The following is a 19702-nucleotide window of genomic DNA, read 5'->3' on the forward strand; positions in this document are numbered from 1 at the left end:
ACGTCGATTGTTTCAATTGACAGAATTATTTCAGCGAGGCAGTTCGGATTTTTTTAGGGTTCGAATTATTTCAATTGACATTATTTGCAGAATTATTTCACTGACAGAATTATTTGCAGATTATTTCAAGGCAGTTCGGATTACTTCGACTTTAATTATTTTAATTTTTTATATTATCTGGAATTAAATAGTGGAATTAGATGCGTTATGCTGCTCTGAAATGTTCATTTGATGGAATGAGGTGAATTTTGCATTTGAAATGTTCATTTGATGGAATGAGGTGAATTATTCATTCATTGGTGCTCATTATTCGTTCTATATATGTGATATTGTGTTATGGTGTGAAATCGTATCGAGTTTCGATTTGTTATGGTTGGTTGTGGGTATTGGTAGATTAGATTAGATTGAGTATTGTGTAATGTAATTAACACACTGTATTTGATGTATTTGACAGGATTACGAAAATGTCAGCGGGGAATGGTAAGCGTAAACGTACATTGGTGAGGGTTTTTGGTTTTTTTTTAGATATATTCTTTAGATTTTTTAGATACAATGGTGAGGCTGGGATGTGATTTTGTTTTGAATTATGGTTTTATGTTTTGGTAACGAAGGCTGAAGATGATGAAGAGGGGTATGGGCGCAGTAAAAAGAGTAAGGTATGTGGGCAGAAGACCATGCATTTGTATCCGGAATTGTTTAAGGTACTACAACATGGAATTCTGTTCGGTGCGTTTGAATTTGGTGTTTGGTGTTTTTGCATGATTAAGGTTTATGCATGAATTAAGTTACTGGTGTGTGCTTCTTAGGATGACGGATTAAGTTATGGAGGGGCTGTCAAAGGTAGAGCGGAGGTGATGGCTGAACATTCAAAGGCCAGAAGCCGGGTAAGTTTGCTTGTTGATTCAGTTGTGGTCATTTGGTGTGGGATATTAACTTAATTACTATAATTTCATTGGCAGCCTCCTAACATGAGTTGCCGCATTGAGTCATTTGGGCGCATATGTCAGAAATTTGATGACAGGAGAAGACGTTGGGTTTGTGAGATGGGATTTGGTAGTCTTTTACATCTTGCTTTAGATATGCATTTACCAAGACAATTGGCATACTGGGTGATGACACGGATGGATCCAATCAGTAAAATACTTAGAAGTACCAACGGTGTTGAGTTTAGGTTTTCAAAGAATCAGGTTCGGTGGGTACTAGGGATACCAATGGGTCCTAGGTCTGTTCCTTGTACTAAAACCATGACCGAACGTGATCATGAAAAGGTTCAGAGAATTTTTTTGAAGTATGGTAAATCGTGGGAGTCCAAGAAGTCTGTTGGACAATCTGGTCAGGTATACACGTCTGTAGGCATACCATTAAGTTCAGATATGATGAATCGGTTGGAGGGGTACTTTGATGCTGGAGAGGAAAAGGAATTCAAGACGTTGTTCTTGATAATTGCTTTGGAGATGGTGTTGTGTCCCACGCAGTCCCCCCGGCTTGCGTCTGACCTACTACCTGCAGTAAGTTATGCTATGGAGGCAACTGAGTATGATTGGTGTTCTTTAGTGTTGTCGAAGTTGCTGGATAGCGTTCAAAATTTTGCTCGACGTTTCTATGCTAACGGGTTTGCCAGTGGATGCGGCGGGTGTGCAATATTTGCCGTAGTAAGTGTTTCAGTTTATTCTTGCTTGTTTTGTTTTTCCTTGTGCGTTTTGTTTTAGTAATTGCTTCTTTTTCTTTTACAATTTGGCAGATATTTTACTTGGATTGGTTGGATAGGGATCCTATTGAGTGGGATGTTTTTCCAAGAATTAAAGTGTGGACTATGCAGAAGATTGGGAAGGCAGCAAAATCAGACAAATTGCTGTCCGGCGACTACGGGAAACTAGGGGTAAGCACTTTTGTATTTCTTTCAACTTTTGTATTGTTTTTATTATATTGCATAGTATGGTTTAGAGTAACCTTATTCCATTTGTATTTGTTTCTGTGGTTGAAGCTATTGGATGTTGCTTACGGTGAACACCACCCAAGGGATGCAAGGGATAGTGTTGGACCCTTACAAGCTGGAGTGAATAATGTGAGGTTTGATCTTAAAGTAGTTGTTTCACATGTGTACTCTGATCTTAAAGTAGTTGCTTACGGTGAACTTTATTTCGATGCAGTTGCATGATTTACCACCAGTGCCTGGGTTTAACTTCAAGGCTAGGCAAAGGAGGGGCCGAATGCCTGAGCTAACAGATGAATGATTTGGATATTCTTATTTGTATTTCTATTTGTATTTCATTTCATTGTAATGATTTGGATATTCTTATTTTCAGTTTCTTTGAATACTATTCGGATTAATATTATTTTCAATTGACAAAATACTATGTTTGCGATTTGAAGTAAACTAAAATAAGTAAAATAATTAAATGAGACTCGTCAACTCGTTTAAACTATAAACGAAGCAAAGTTAAGTTGTCAAGGTTGTCAAGGTCTTTGAATATGAATCTCAAGGTCTTGAATTCAGCTTCAAAGGCAAAAGGCGGAATTCAAGGCTTTGAGATTCAAGGCAAAAGGTAAAAATGATTTAGAGAATTTAATAGCATCAAACACACATTTTTTGTAAATAGATAGAAGAGAAGTAGAAGTAGAAGAGATCATTAACGCAAAAGAAATGTTAACGGAGATCACAATAGTTCAACACTTTCAACACTCACAACAAATCACAACAGGAGATCCTAGTTATCAGTTAACTTAGTAATGTGGAATACTCCTTGACCAACATAACGCACACTTAGCGTATCACCATGCTGGATATCATTGCCAGCCACAAAGTTCTCCCAACCAGAATACATGAATAGACCACCCATTAATTCTAGCACCGAGCAATTCCACATTCCACGCTGGCCCTCCGGGACCACGGTGACTTCCAACGTTTAGGAAGAGGCTAAACACAACATCAAATCACACATTAATACACGAATACAAAGACAAACACATATGCAAGTGAACAACAATACTTACCAGAGTAGATCTGTAATGATTCTTATATTGAATTATGCATTACATCTCCTGATCAACACCGCCAACCTCATTCTGTTGTACAGGACCTCCTGTAACACCGCCAACACCACCATCATCCTTCTGTTCTACATGACCTCCTCCTCGAACACCAACATTTTCACCCCTTTCCTGTTGAATAATCTTGTGTCTTCCCCTCGATTGGAATGCCCTTCCCCTTTGTCTTACCTGGTTCTCCCGTTCCTGCCTTTTCCTGCATCCTCCTCAACACCATTTCCTGCAACACCATTTCTTCCTCAACACCATCTCCTGCATCCTCCTCAACACCAACATCATCTCCTGCGTCCTATAGAATAATAACAGCAGTCAGAGAGTGAATAGAATAATAACAGGCTAAGCAGTTATTGAACAAAGAACAAAGCATAAATCTTAACAGGACTAGGCTTCTTATTCTTGTTGGTTTTCTTGTAGCCAGTTTCAGCTAACGTTTTGTGCCTTGAACCCTTAGGCCTCCCCCTTTTCCGTTTCTTAATTATAGGGTCTTTGAGAACTGGGTCCATGGCAGCTGGACAGGGGTCTCCGGGCTCTGCAGGAGCAGTAGGAGCGGGATTCCTAACTGAGGAAATCGTTATGTCTTCACCTGCTGATGATAGTGTACTAACTACCGGAACATTCTCCTGACTCTTCTTGTCCCTACGGTCATTAACAGCTAATTGAAGCTTCGACAGTGTTTCCAATACCATATGGACCGTTTGATCATCCACCATGGCAGCGGTTTCACATAAGGGCTCGAATTTTCCCATCATTTTGTTGAATCTCTTCACAGTGACAGTGTCGCCCGGATCATGGTAGGCCACCTTCACCCTAGTGTGCTTCCGGGGTATGTCCTTCCGCCAACGGGCTACAATGTACTTCTAATACAGTGTTTGCAAAGTATGCCACTTGTCTCAAACTTCCTACACTCACACTACACCTCCTTTGTCGTTGGAAAGAAAGTAACATTGTAGGTTCTTCGCCTATCTGTAATGACATCCTCACCGCCACCGGGAGGTACTATCCATACACGATCGACCACCGAATACTGAATAAGGTTTTCAGACAAAACCTTCTCTCCTCGGACGTTGCAATACATCATTCTCGTACACTCCTTTTGAACTTCTTGAAACTTGTTGTCCGTGTATAACTTTTGAAATATTTTTTCCACTTTGAAGCCACTAACCAACCTCCTAAGGTACTTCGAGCAACGCTCATCTGCACTCACTTCATCTCGAACGCGTTGATCCAAGGCCTTGCAATACTTTTCAGGAAACTCATGTAGTTTGGTTTTGCGGTTAACATAGCCATCGAAAAACCGATTGATGCTCTCCACCCTTTGTGTGGTCTTCATACCAGCCCAAAAAAAACTCTTTCATGTAAGCAGGCACCCACATACCACTCTCTTTGTGTAGGCTTTGTAGCCATTCATTGTCCTCCAACTTATACTCGGCTATAAACTCTGCCCATCGGGTTTGGAACTCCTCGGGGTCAAAGCTCTCATACACCAGCTCTTTGAGGGGGTTGATGAACTCTTGGTAACTAGACAAAAATGACCAACGTTAGAGTACAAAACAGCAGTTTAACTCGCAATTTTATAGTCTGTTGAAAAGTCAATAGCCTGTCTATCAGCTTTTACTTGAATTTCAAGGCCTCTGTTTTAATAAGTGATTCAGTTTATTCTTCCTATGAAACTGATCTCAAGACCTTGAGATTTCAGATTTGTATAAATTTAAATTGGCAGGAAGAATATCACAACATACCGTGCACACTTGCCAAGTTTCTCAGGGATCTTGCTCATGATATGCCATATGCACCAACGATGAACCGTGTTCGGCATGACTTCAGCTAGGGGCCTCCGCATAGCTGCCGCTTGGTCGGTCAAAATGGCTTTAGGAGCTCGGTTGTTCATGCAAGCTAGCCACTGTCGGAATATCCAAGCAAACGTATCGCAGTCTTCATGTGAAACAAGAGCACATCCCAACAACAACGACTGCCCATGGTGGTTCACACCGACAAAGTTCGCAAATGGGAGATCGTACTCATTTGTTAGGTATGTCGCGTCGAAGCAAACCGCATCACCAAAGTCCTCATAAGCTACCCTACTTCTTGCATCCACCCACAATTTATCCTTAAGCCTCCCTTCTTCATCCAAACGTTGAGCATGGAAAAAATTTTGGTTGCCGGATTGCATTTTTTCAAAGTACTCCATCATTGCCACCGAGTCCCCTCCAACCATCTTCAACCGCCTAGCCTTGTACACCTCATGTTGTAAATCTTTGACGGTGAGAGCCATGTTACCGTTTCGTTCGGTCGCCATGCAACCGTGTATTTGAGAAATTGGTAAACCTTGCTCATAGAAATCCATCAGCTTCTTCTTCACTGTTGAGGTCATTTGCTTCATGCGGTACTCCTTCACAAGCTTAGAATTTGCCGGATCAACCTTGTGATTATGCTTTAAGTGCACTGTCTTCAACACCCACATGCCATCTTCATTCACTCTAGCATAAACACGGGCCTCACATTCACACTTTTTCGAAGTCCTCTTCCTACGACTTAACTCATCCTCACATACCACCCCATCAACTAAACCACCTGAACCTCCAACACCCATTGCCTTTGCCCTCTTCTTCGCTTCCCTCCTAGCCCTCATGTCGGGTTTACCCCAACACTCACACCGCCACGTGCTTGCAATTCTTTGTTTGTCCGCCGTCTTAGAATTTACGCCTTGAACCCTTGACACTCCAAACCCCATCTGCTCAGCATACTCCTTATAGTAGGCTTCAACCTCTTGCCAAGACCGGAAAACCATCCCTTCCTTAGGCTCCTCAACAGTTACACGCATTTCGTTGCTACCAACCACAATGTGAGTCGTATGAATTGTTTTCACGGGGGATAAATACCTAACATTCAAATTCATGTCAGCTGCACCAACACCCTCAGCACAACTATCTGCAACAACTATGTCTTCTATACCCTCCATATCATTGCCCTCCTCCTCCTCCATATCAACATTACTCCTAAACTTCACGACACTACCACAATCACCAACACCAACCTCACTGCCCCTAATAACGCCTTCAGTTTCCATTTCCATAATATCGGTCATAATACCAGTCTTCTCCATCAAAAACAATTCACCCTTCAAATACAGAACACCAACATAATTAAAATACAAATAAAACCAGTTAATCAACCAAATTACAATACAAATAAAACCAGTTAATTACAACACGTTTTCAAAGCACAAATTCGACCCAAAACAGAAATACAACCAACCAACACAAATCAATCAACCAGTTGAACAACCACCAAAGTAATACAGTACAACCAATCTTCAAAAAATAACAGGAGGGATTTGTTTCAAAGTACGAAGACAACACATTATCAAAAAAAGTATGAATTGCATTTTCAACAAAATCATTCTGCCATTTTCCAGCAACCTCAGACCCCCACCCATTTTAACAGAGCCATTAACCTCATAATACCATTACTTTCAAAATTATTTTGATTTCGGTTGCAATTCTCAAATTAATGGACTGATGACTGGAAGAAGCGACTGGACGAAGAAAGAGAATTACCTGAACAGAAAACTACCTGCTAATTCAACTGGGTCTGGAAGGTTCAACTCGAAGATGTGTGAAGATAGTGTGCAGATTGACAGGCAGTGGGGGAAGCGACTGGACGAAGAAGAGAAGAGAACAGAAAACTACCTAAGAAAGAGAACAGAGGAAAGAGAGAACAGAAGAAAGAGAACAAAAGAAGAAAGAGAAGCGATTTGACGTGTTGAATAGTTTCCCGCCTAAGCTAAGCTCCGTTAACAGAGAGTTTTCACAGATTATTCTTGGATGTCCCCACTCAGCTTCAGTCAGCATCCTAGTCAGCATCCCAGTAAGTGAAAAACATCAATTTTATTACAGAAATGCCACCGTGAGAAACGCTTCTGTTTCTCACGGTGAGAAACAGAGATTTTCTCATAAATTAGCCACTGACAAATGAACCTTATCAAAACTGAATTCCTAAATCAATTGTTGTTGTTTTTCAGCATTAACTATTTTTGGAGGTCTAAGGTCCTTCATCTTAACAGCTTGCGCACTGACAATGGAAGCTTCGAAGAGGTCAAAGCTAACAGCAGATGCCCTTGAGCAATTTCAACAAGGGGTATCACTTGTATTCTCAGGTTGGGTTGCGCTACAAGATGCAGTGAATGGAGGGTGTGGAGGCCTTTATTCGCGTGAAAAAGCAGTCTCTATTGAGTCTTCTGTTCTCAGTTTCTTCTGCCAACCTAAGAACAAGGGTAAAGATGCTATTTCATCTCATGCAATATTTCTATAATAAACTTATCATCGATGATGATGCCATGTTTCACATTTATGTGCTTTAGCCATCATACTGAAAATCATAGCAAAGATGATTTTGAGGTTATTAGTTGAACAAATATGTGAGTATATAGTCAATTAAAGCTTAAAGAGGATATTAAAGTTCTTGCTGGGTTCTTAATTTTGGCTTTAGTTCTAATGTAAATGCTCCTCTTTCTCAGAACCTCAATGCGTTTTCAATTTAGAAGATTTGCTTTGTGACGGCATGGATTCCATGAGTTTGATGGACTACGAAGTGGAATGTAAGGAGGTTATTTCTTGTATCTATTTGATTATGAAGTATAACTTATATTGTACTTGAAGTTATAAGTTTAATGCTTTATTCTGATCTAGCATTATTCTGTTAAACAAGCTGATGATTATGTATGAAGAATGCTTAGAGGGTGACTATCAATCAATTCAAAAGCTTAGGGAAGTGAGGCCAATTCGCCATGTGGTACCAGTAATTTCCCTCCATGTATAGTGTATCATATATTGTGGCTGAGATTGTGCATGTTTTTTTGACTGCTTGAGGTTTTTTTTAGACTGCATGAGGTTTTAGGTTTTTTTGTTGGGTTTTGTCTTGATTGAGGTAAGCCTTTTGGCATTTTAAACATTTACATATCTCCTAGCTTAGGTCTTGTGTTGCTCATGGTCATTTTAAAACCTATTCATTACTAGTATTAATTTCACAATAACATCTATTTAATTATAGCTCCTCAATTCTTTTTTAGATGACTTCTCTGACCATTTTTTTTTCTTTCACAATTCACATTGTATTATATACTATGACCATTTTTAAAGATTTTTGTTTGTGAAAAAAAGAGTGTAATCATGTATGATCTTGTTAGATTCCAAATTGTATTTCCTCCATCCCAAAAATGTCATCACACGTGAGTCTCTTACCTGCAACTTAAAAAGAATGTACATGCAAAGCAAAGGATTAGATGAAGCAGCACTTAAAGGATATATAGTGAGGAGAACATGTTGTTCTTAGACTCCCAGTGTCTATTATTATCAAAGTGCTGAATCTTGTATCTCATCATGTTGCAGGTTATCAGTAATGATGACGATGATGACAACAATGATACGAGGAATGATGTAGGTCCGAGTATGATGATAGATTCACTAGGCATCTCCTCAAAAAATGAAGTTGCTTCCCAAGATATGGAGGTGGATGGGTGGATTCCTGTTTCTCGAAAGAAGAACAAGGGTCGGAGAAAGTAGGCTGTCTCTGATAAAATGTTCAGTATGTTATGATCAAGCATTTTCAGTATGTTAAACAGTACTTGGTATCTTTTAGTCGATTAGCAACTTGTTTGGAATAGGTGATCTAAAGAAGATGAGAGAGGAGGTGATATTTTGATTTCCTATTATTTGAAATAAAAGAAAATTAGAGGGGGTTAGAAGGGGACATGCTGTCGGGAAATTCCTAAAGTATAATTGATATATACGTATTTGTATGTGTCAATGACAAACTTGTAAATAATGGCAAAATTATAAATTTATTTACTTTTTGATTTTTGAATGGAGATATGCTGTGATGCTACAGCTTTTCAAATGTTATCTTGTAAACATATACCTATTAGAAGTTGCTTATATGGTCTTAGGGTGCTAATTTTTCCCTTAACATTCACATGTGAGGCTGTATCACTGATTAAGATATATAGAACTACAATATGAGTACTCCATAATGAACATAGCAGTACAGTTAACATGACGGTCACACTAAAAGAACGCAACATAACCCAAAGATGGGTAAAATATCTGATTACACCCATACATTTAGCCTCTTACTATTTAAACATTAAGGAGTACATGCAAGTTACATTAAAAAATTTTGTCACCTGTGTATTTTCGAAAGCTTTGATGACTTACACTTTCTTTTTTCATACGAATATAATACTACGTACTTCAGTATATTGTATATATATAATATATATATAGATATGGAAGGATTGCCGTTAGATGCTTCACCAAGTTGCTTAATGGTGTGATCCCCATTCATCCTTGCCTGGATTCCCTCCACAGTTGTTAACTCCTGAAGTAGTTTTAGAGTTGTCCACCCCAACGAGAGTAACTCCTATGCCACTCGAGCTCAGCAAACTTTCCCCTTGATATGATCTCCTAGTTGAATTCAATCTTTTCGTACAGCTTCCCCAAATTGAACTTCCCTATGGTCAAACACAACTGCATTACTAGATGCAATTTATATTATAGCTAAGGATACTCAGGTCAGAGTGCAATCAGAAGAGGTCGCTGGTCAAGTATCCACAATTTTATTTTTACCTATACGGAATTTTTCCTGTAAATTCTCTGTGAAACAATTTTACAAATCAAAGAGCTCAGAGGAAAAATCTCAGAAATGCATTGCAGTTAGTATTCAATTTAGGAGTATATATGTAGAGTTTAAAGCTCATCCTAAAGCAACTTCAGGAATAGAGAAAAATAAGCATGAAGAACTTAATGCAGAACATTAATTAGTCATTCACAACCTTAGCCAAAAGTGAACAGCATCAAAAGTTTACAGGAGTAGCAAACATATTGAATTAGCAGTTCAATTGCTATATCAAGTACTAAAGAAACATCATTTCACCACTGATTTTCACAATAATGCCCATGATTTAGCACTTTAGTACAAGGATCACATTTGAACCTCCAACTGTATCTCTAACATTTCAAGAACAACATTCACCATGCCAATGTCTTCAATCTTGCCAATTTGTCTTGTTTTTTAAAGCATTTAATGTTGAATGTCACGACTTATGAGAAAAAGCATAGCATATTAGGCTATATATTAAGAAAGGTTCATCACAACCTTTTATTAGGCAATATATTAAGAAAGGTTCATCACAATCTCTTGCATCACTGTAAAAATGCAGTAAAAGATCGTCCATGAGGGCATTTGCTAACCTGTCAAAAAAGAAAACACTACCTTCTCGATTAGCTGTTCTGCAACTGTCCCTGGTACATAATCCGCTGGTACAGCCAATCAGCCACCAATATTTATAACCATGCCGATAAATTGAGATAAGCAGAATAGTTTAGGTGAAATACTGAAAGGCCATTAATTATGTTTAGATACGCTTCAGCGCATTATAACAGTTTAACATACCACTTTAATTTCATAGGGAAGTGATAGAGTACGGTACCATTCTTGTCAATTATACCAGTTCTCTGTTGTAATAATGTAGAAAAAAGATCATAATAAGGCTGCAAATAAGCTTCTGCAAACTCTGAAGTTATATCATCAGAATCTCACAGACATGATGTTATGAAAGGACGAAGTTGATGCTAGGGCTGAGGTTGTTGAAACTTAGGAAGCTTACATTAGCTTTTTGAGGCAGAAGAGAAAGGCAAACTGGTTAAAGATGGTGATGTAAATACTGCATATTTTGATAAATGCATTAACACTAATAACAAAATAAGATCTTGGTGGACAGAAGCATGATCAAACAATGATGCAAAATGTCCATAAAAGAATTTGATGATATTTCCATCTCTGGCTTGGGGAAACATATAAATGGATTATGCTACTTGATATGGAGTGCTTATTTAATGTGGAGCTAAACGTGCAAATGTCTGACCACAAAAGAGAGATGAAGCCCTTCTAATTTGTCCTCAAAAAGTTCAAGCAATGCATACTTGCATTCCAAATAGGGAAAATTGCCAGAACTTCACAGCATCTGAAAAACATTAATATAGTAAGAGTACTTACACTATACATCAGGGTTCCAAATAATGGTATCCCATTTAATTATAATATTCGAGTGCATCATAAATTTCTGCAGAAGGCCAGATTTAGCATTTAGTAACAGCAATGAGCAGAATCTTTAAAAGTCAGCATGATATTCAAACAGTCAAACATTAACTTCAAATAAGAGGGGTGAGGCAATGAGGTGGGCAGTTACCAGTTTAAGTAAAAACAGAGCAAGAAAGCAAAGAAAATGGCAAAGTGGCTGAGGTTCAAAGGATATTGTGCCGCCGTATGATTAAAAAATCTCCACTTTTCTTCCTTTTATCTTCTTCCAAGATCTGTAGTCCATGGGAATATTGAGGTAGTAGTAGAGCTCTAAACTGAGCTAATTTAGACCAGGTCAATTTTTATCAACTGTTTTTTAGCATTTCTACATATCAAACATCATTGCCTGATTAGTGATAAGGTTTTTTTTTTTTTTTTTTCAAAATAGTGATAAGTTGATAACCCATAAATATGACAGAATTCTTAGAAAGGAGATTTTTTGTAAAAAAATTTCAATACTCCCTGTTCTTAGCAAAATTTATGTAAGAACAGCAGTCTATTTAATATCTCCATATGATAAAAATAATTACCAGAGCTGTTAAAAGTCTGTGTTTGCTTTGATTTTTGGAAAGGTGTCTAAAGATCTCCATCAAAGATGCAGCTGCTACCCTCACTTGTTACATGGAATAAGGGAACTACGAAGATACAAGACAATGATTTAAAAAGGGTAATGAGATAGGATAATTGGCAAGCTGTATAAATAAATTTTTGAGCACCTTCTTGATGAGTAAAATTTACACATGGTTGAAAGCTTGAATTCCAGGCTAAAGAGCATTTGTAGAGCTGAATAACTTTCTCACAAGTACGGGTATGTATGATCCGAGTCAAGCCAAGCCAATCATATTATTTTGTTCATGTCAAGCTCACTTTATTTAATCATCCTGAGCTTGAGCTTTTATTTGAGCTAACTAATCTGTCGTCCAGGCCCAGTTCATTCAAGATTTAGCAATTTTGAGTTGGGTTTAATTCTCAACGGTGTTAAGATCATAAAAAAGCTTTTTTTTTTTTTTTTAATGACTCTTTATGTAGCCGAACACAAACTAGTCACTGATGAACCTGAAAGTGAACAGAGTCTTAGGTCATTACAAATTTACAACCCTACTCACAACGGAAAGATCATGTCTTCGGCTTCAAATGTGAAAGGTTGCATACGACTCTTTCACCAATAATCTCCACATGAACACCACCCATTCTTAAAATGGTGGAACCGCTTGTTATCTCTCACAACTATCTCCCTGTTAACAACCTTTCTTTTACCAATAATCTCCACATGAACACCACCCATTCTTAAAATGGTGGAACCGCTTGTTATCTCTCACAACTATCTCCCTGTTAACAACCTTGGATACCAGTTTAATCGCATTATGGCAGTCGCAACATATACGCAGATTCTTGCAAACTCTCACTGTCATACCGTCTGCAGTTTTTAACAAGGCAAAGGAGACTGCAAGCTTCTCACTATGTCCCCTTAGAATTTGTAATTTCTCTTCTTGTCCCACATCATGAAGCACTGAACTAGTATCAGGAATGTAACCAATTTTCCTGATCTTCTCCTCTAATTCAGTCCAATTTTTTTGAATCTCTTCTGATTTAGAAAGCATGTGATGACCAACGACGAAATTATAAATCTTCCCTCCAATTTCCACCCAACTACAACCAGCATCTTTCTGAAGTCTTTTCTCTTTCATTTTCGCTCTCACACTTCTCACATCATCCCACTTGCCTGATTGTGCTAGTAAATTTGATACTAAAACATAGTTCTCTACCCTATTCGGATCAAGTTGTAGCAGTTTCTCAGCTGCTATTCTTCCTAAAACCATATCGCCATGAATTCTACAAGAACTAATCAAAGAAGTCCAAATTTTAGCGTCAGCTTCCATGGGCATATTTTTCACAAGCACCATTGCATCACACAGTTTCCCAGCACGTGCTAGCATGTCCAACACACAAGTATAATGCTCTAATCTGGGAATTAACCCATATAAACTATGCATTTCATAGAAATATTCCAGACCTTCTTCAATAAGCCCAGCATGGCTGCATGCCATAAGTATACTGACAAACGTAAAATGATCAGGCATGAATCCCTGTATTCGCATCTGTTCAAATAGCAGCAATGCCTCCTTTCCATGTCCATGAACTGCATATCCTGAAATCATGGCTGTCCATGATGCTGAAATTTTCTTAGTCATGCTATCAAAGATCCTCTGAGAGAATTCTATGCATCCACATTTAGCATACATATCTATGATGGAACAGTAACAAACACATCTTCTGTCAGATTGCCCTTCAAGGTAAAACAGTGTACTTCCTTTCCCAGCCTCAAGCATGAGAGCTGTGAGCATGCCCCAAGAAGACTTGTTATTGCAATCACATTGGGCCTAATTCCTTGTTTTAGCATGTGACGGAATGTGTCAAGAGCTTGCTCTGGGCATCCAGACTGTTCATATCCAGAAATCATTGCATTCCAGGAAACGGGAATTTTATTTATCATTCCATCAAATAAAGCCCTAGAAAATTGTGGTTTATTACACCGGAAGTAAAAAGAAAGCAGTGATACACTTATAAAAGGATCAGTATCTATTCCATTTCGAAGCACAAAGCCATGGATTTCTTTGCCAGATGGCAAAAGACGAAGTTTGGAACAGGCTAAAAGGAGGCTAGTTAAGCTAAACCGGTCAGGATGGAAGCCTAAAGATCTCATTTCAAGGTAAAAGTCTAAAGCCTTTCTCGGATCTCCATATTGTGCATTACCATCAATTACTGCATTCCAAGAGTTCAACATTTTGGTCTCTATTTCATGAAAGACAAACTCAGCAGAACTTAAAGACTCACATTTTGCATAGGCCACAATGAACGCATTAGCCACCAACTCATTACCAAAAAATTCGCGTCTTAATGAGTAACCATGAAGTTCCTTTAAGCTTATTATCTGCGACTTGTGGGAGAATGCTGGCAACACATTCAAAATAGTTACTTCGTTGACTCTAACTTCATCTCCTTCCATATGAAGTTCCCTAAGGAGATCAAATGCCTTTGAAGCATCATAATTTCTAGAAAAATTCCAGATGATCGAATTCCATGAAACCGTGTTCTTATTCTTGTTCTCCTCAAAAAGCGTTTGAGCAGCATTTGAGAGCTCACATTTGGCATACATGTCAACAAAGGCATTATTCACAGTAACCTCATGAATGAGACTCAGTTTTATAGCCATTCCATGAAGCATCTTTCCCATTTCAGTATCCCCTTCTCCTGCACAACTCGGCAATACTGTCACCAACGTAGCAACATCAGGTACTAAACCGCGCTCATCTTGAAGCATTTTCCCAAAGACAACAATACTCTCCTTATATAATCCATTCTCTGAGTAAACACGAATCAACGAATTCCACGAAACCAAATTTCTCTGGGACATATTATCAAACACCTTAACTGCATCTCCAACTAACCCAAACTTACCATACATCATAATCAATGCATTGCCCACAAACACATCCGAATCCAACCCCGATTTCACCGCCAACCCATGAATTGCCTCTCCAAGACCAATCCTAAAACCCAAAGCACAAGATTTAATAACACAAGGAAAAGTAAAATTATCAGGTTTCAACTCAGTGCTTGAAACCAACTCACAAAACATCATAATAGAATCATTATAAAGTTCATTCTTTGTGTAAGCACTAATCACTGCATTCCACAAAAACAAGTTCTTCACCTTTAATTCATCAAAAACCAAACGACAATTCAAAGGAGACCCACAAACAGAATACATAGTAATAAGCCGATTGTAAAGAACAAAATCATCACTAAAATAAGATGAAACAATTCCATGAACTTTTCGCCCGATTTCGAGGTTTCTTTGTTGCCCACATGATTGAATCAATAACCCAACAACCTCAGCTATTTGAATTGGATTATAATTGGGATTTGCTAATTGGTTTTGAATTACAAATAATGCTTGATTAAGGTTTTGGGATTGACAAAGATTGCTTACAAGTAGGGAAAAGGGGATTCCAGGGTTTGAAAATTGGGGGTTTTTGACGGGTTTTGAGGAGGAGAGAGAAAGAGAAGCAACTGGGTTTTTGATTGAATGAAGAATGAAATTGTTTTTGTATGATTTATGGGTAATTGAATTGAAGGAAAATGGGGAGTAGTAATGGTGGGATGAAGAAACAGCCATTTTTAAAGAGCTCTGTAAATGAGTAATGAAAACAGTGGTTTGCCTGTTATTTCAGTTATATTTGGCGCGCAACCAGACAAGCAAGATAAGATGGCCAAGTTTAGTGACCGTATATAGACTTTGATCTCAAGAGGAGTAGAGACTAAAGTGCAGTACTTTCGTTTTAGAATAATTGATATATTGATCGAATTGTTATAAAATAAAGGGAGTATGATCTAAAAAAATCTCAAGAATTAGGGTGTGCGTTAATTTTCATGGTTATTTATTGTAATAAAAATACTAGGTTATTCTTCACACCTATATTTCCCTAAAATAATTTAATTATCTTAAAGCATCACTACACTGTTACACCCCTTAGAAAAATACAATTGATGGAATTCCTAATTATCGTGTTCTTATATTTGATTCTTTTCAAAGAGATTTTGACAATATTTGAGAGCTCACATTTTACAGATACGAGAAGGATTTAATGTGGATTAGGTGGGTTCAATTAAATCCACCAAAATCCAATGAAAAAAAAAAAAATTGGAATAATATTATGCTCCGTAATAAAATTATTGTGTAAACTACCCACATGACCAATTGGCTTGAATAGCAAAACATGTATGTTGAAATGGCTGGAAGGCGTAATTAAATATGTTTACGGTTCTACACAAGATGTCATACTACTCCATATGGTGGAGCTCTATATCAAATGACTTGCTAAATGTTAGGTTTTGGACTTTGAATAGGCCACGGTAGTTATTTTGAATGTCACAAAGCTAATTTTTTTTCCTCAAATCCACGAGAACCTTGAATCAACAAATAAAAACCTCAAATATATGTATAAAATTGTTGTAAAAATGATGACAATGATCTAATCTTCAAATTGCTTTTAATTTACATATGTCAAAAATTTATTGTAACCCTCCTATTGGACAAATCAATGGAAATTGAACTAATAATACAAAGCACGTTAAAATCATAATTTTAATTTTTTATATAAAAACTTTTGAATTTGCAGACAGTTAAATCCTGAATCCACTGTTATCACGTGAGTGTGTGTAAGATCCAATTATAACAACCAAACCATGAATCATCTTTTCTCATAATCAATGTATTTCCCATAACACAAACTAATAATCAAACACATGCCCCCCTAAGTAAAGTGTTAAGTATCTCAATCAACTCTTCCTTGTTCATATCATACCATCATATCAATGCTATATTATTAATACTTACTTGGTACCAAAGTTACTCATTTTGAATTCACAGAAATAAAAAATTTACAGAGAGAAACAAAAATTTAGAGAGAGAAAATCTTGGAAAATGGGTACTCGAATGGCTGCGTTACAAGATAGCTTCGTTAATTACACACTCAATTTGATTTATCAGGTACTAATTACTCCACCTTTCTTAAAACAAACCCTTTCTCTCTCTAATTAAATTAATTAATCTTCTCTTTTTCTCTCTAATTAACTTTCATAATCTCTGTTTTTTCTTGTTCTAAAAACAGGGGATTCTGAATTATGAGTTTAATAATCTACTTTTACTGCAAAATCATACAAACCCAGGATTTGTTGCTAACAAATTAAATAAATTCTTTCAATCTACTCAAGAACATCTCGATAATTTGGCTCAAATTCTGTTAGTTTTCTCTCTTTTTCGTATTTATCATTTTTAGTCTAATTAATTAATTTAATTGTTCGTTAATTAATCAACTAATTATCTTGTTTTGTTGATAATGTAGGGAGCAAGAAAATGTGAACTTCTCGAATCTTGATCGAATTCTTCAAGGGTTTAAGGACAGCAATTCTACGTAATTAATCTATCTTTCTCTTTTTTAATTAAAGGGGTTGTTAATTAATCAAGATTATCGTTGATATTCATAGAGTAATTGTTTGCTAACAAGAAATATTATACATTATGATCAATATTTGTTAATTTAACTTGCATAATTCTTGAATCTTGAATTTAATAATTTTAGTCTTAAATAAATACTCTGAATATATACCATTGGTGAAAAATTCTACGTTAGAGGTTATTTTGTACGTCAAGAGACTCGTAATGATAGTAAGGTATAGTCGGGATTCAATTTCAGGTCTTATTATTTACGAAAGCTAACATTTTTTTCTATGCAGCATTGGTGCAGAACGTATTCTTAGTGAATGTGTTCAATTTCGAATTAATTCTCATGCCAAGGACCAAGAAGGGTATTATTCTGCATTTTAATTACTTGGTATTTTAATTAATTTTAATTTGATGAAATTTGTAGAATAATTTAATTTATTGTACGTATACAGTTGCTTAAGGTGCTTAGAACGAACGAGAATATCATACAGCCAGTTGAAGGCCAATCTGGAAACCTTATTAGGGGTGAGTAGACCGAATTTTTCATAATCGATCACAATCATGTAATGTAATATGCTTAGAATTAAGGGGTCGGGACTATGTGACACGTAATGTCGTGTCTATGTGATAACATGACTATGTGAACTTACTTCTAATCTAGTGTTTGTAACGATTTTAAATTGTAGATGGAGAATCGAATTGTACAAGCTGGTGGGTCAATTCCTACGCTACCAATCAATGAGGTTAAATGTATTTCCTTATATAGCGTAAAAAAATCGCGGTTTATTAAATAAAAAAGACTAATATATGTTTATTTTTGCTTGCAGAAAACGGGTACTAAAGTTGCTCAATATCAATTTGAATATGTTGATTACACTAGCACCTTGATGGATGAGGTATTAATTAATTACTCTAGTTAATTTTCATTCTTTCTCTAATTAAGCTTCATAATCTTGTGTTATGTTTGTATGCAATGGAAAACAGCATATTTTGATAACGGAAATCAATCCAAAATATGAAGCTCATAATCTGAATGTTGCACTAAGAGATGTCACGAGACGACTCGATAATTTGGCTGAATTTGTGTAATGTTTCTCTCATTAATTTTATTATATAATTATCTCTTCTTTCATTACTAAATATTTCTTACTAATTATTTCAGCCTAATAATTTATTATTCTGCTTTGAATTGATGCAGACAAGAACTAAATGACAATATGAATTTTGATTTTCATATTGACCCAGAAATTGCAAGAACTATGAGGTTTATTAATACTACACTTGATAGTTCCAGGTGATTAATTAGTCTTACTCACCCTCATTTTTTTTTCAATTTGATAGAGTTGATATTGTATTTGATCTATCGTAAATTAAAAAAAATATAGCTTACATATATTGATATACAATAACAATGTTTAAAGGATTATTAGTTCTAACATGATCAAATTGAAGTCTATTATACACAAGATTTAATTTCAAGTCTCGTGCGTGTCATTACACAAGTTAGAGTTTGTCAAGAAGGTCAATAATTACGCGGGGGCAAAGAAAGTAAACTTGTACACAAATTGTACTACTTACTTAGTTGTCAAATAATGGAAATAGAATTAACAAATAAGTGATTAGTATAAACTAAGAAATTGCTAGTGATTAATTTTCTTCTTGTTCTGAATTACTATGGCTAACAATTAGTGGTTCAAATGATGCAGTGTTGGTGCAGTGGGTTGTATAACTCTACGTGGTGCATTAAAAAAAGTACGAGATTATTACAAGGAGAGGAATATGGAAAAGTATGCTTTATATATATGATATTTGCATATCAATATTATTGCTTTGTTTATATATTATGTTATGTAATTCGTAGTATCTAAAAATTATGAAGATTTGATGAAAGCTGTTGAAATTTACACAATATGCTATTATAGGTGTATAGAAAGCATGAATAAAGCAAAGAATGAATTCAACTTACTGAAGAGCAGATTGGAACCCATAGTGGAGGTGAGCACAATTATTATAATTTTCAAGTTAAGTAAAATTTGTATGTTGATTTTGTGATCAAGCCATAATCTATATTTGGATATTAGAAAAAAAAAAAGTTGTCACACGTATTGGTTCATTTTGTAAATCAAGTGATCATGAGAAAACGACTATCTATAAAGGGTTCTTTTGATAAAGTATGTTTCGCGTGTGTTTGTATAAAATAGGTTGGGATAATGTAACAATTACGAACTTAGTTAATGTGGTGTTTATTTTGTAGATGGAGAAAAAGATCATAGATGGTGGTGGATCAATTCCTAAGCCAATAGTGAAGGATACAAGAAGAATTGGAGCATTGCATCCTAGTCATGTTTATATCATCGGCGTTGATGTTTCGTGGAATGTTGGAGACTAAAAGGATTAGTTCATATGATTCTTTGTAGTTTGTAGCTTTAATTTCTGTTAGGAGCTTGTTTGTTGTTTTATTTTTGACAAATTCTAGCTTGTTACATGTATAGTCATTTGATACTTTGC

The 19702-nt window shown here is 36.4% G+C and overlaps 3 protein-coding genes and 1 pseudogene across 4 annotated transcripts; 2 read left to right on the plus strand and 2 right to left on the minus strand.

Moving 5' to 3' along the window:
- Positions 1 to 212: 212 nt before the first annotated feature.
- Positions 213 to 2307, plus strand: LOC110697247. Of its 2 annotated transcripts, none has more exons than XM_021874612.1 (3): positions 213 to 701; positions 807 to 884; positions 960 to 2307. In XM_021874612.1, the coding sequence occupies exons 1-3, from the start codon at positions 675 to 677 to the stop codon at positions 1707 to 1709; spliced, it is 855 nt and encodes a 284-aa protein (XP_021730304.1). In that variant the 5' UTR covers positions 213 to 674; the 3' UTR covers positions 1710 to 2307. The 2 variants fall into 2 exon arrangements, with proteins under 2 accessions (XP_021730304.1, XP_021730312.1); XM_021874620.1 differs by having other exon boundaries at positions 686 to 701; positions 807 to 888.
- A 1651-nt stretch (positions 2308 to 3958) lies between these two features.
- LOC110697620 (protein FAR-RED IMPAIRED RESPONSE 1-like) lies at positions 3959 to 7002 on the minus strand. Its single transcript, XM_021875006.1, has 4 exons — positions 6943 to 7002; positions 4788 to 6166; positions 4416 to 4566; positions 3959 to 4372 (listed from the first exon to the last, which is right to left on the minus strand). The coding sequence occupies exons 1-4, from the start codon at positions 7000 to 7002 to the stop codon at positions 3959 to 3961; spliced, it is 2004 nt and encodes a 667-aa protein (XP_021730698.1).
- Positions 7003 to 7125: 123 nt separating this feature from the next.
- Positions 7126 to 8741, plus strand: LOC110697628 (pre-rRNA-processing protein TSR2 homolog). The gene is made up of 4 exons (XM_021875013.1): positions 7126 to 7321; positions 7565 to 7653; positions 7756 to 7845; positions 8436 to 8741. Exons 1-4 carry the CDS (start codon positions 7126 to 7128, stop codon positions 8607 to 8609), a joined length of 549 nt encoding a protein of 182 aa, XP_021730705.1. The 3' UTR covers positions 8610 to 8741.
- A 3439-nt stretch (positions 8742 to 12180) lies between these two features.
- On the minus strand, positions 12181 to 15930 carry LOC110698082 (annotated as a pseudogene).
- Between the last annotated feature and the right edge of the window lie 3772 nt (positions 15931 to 19702).

Source organism: Chenopodium quinoa, unplaced genomic scaffold, assembly GCF_001683475.1.
Source record: "Chenopodium quinoa cultivar QQ74 unplaced genomic scaffold, ASM168347v1, whole genome shotgun sequence".
NCBI lineage: Eukaryota > Viridiplantae > Streptophyta > Magnoliopsida > Caryophyllales > Amaranthaceae > Chenopodium > Chenopodium quinoa.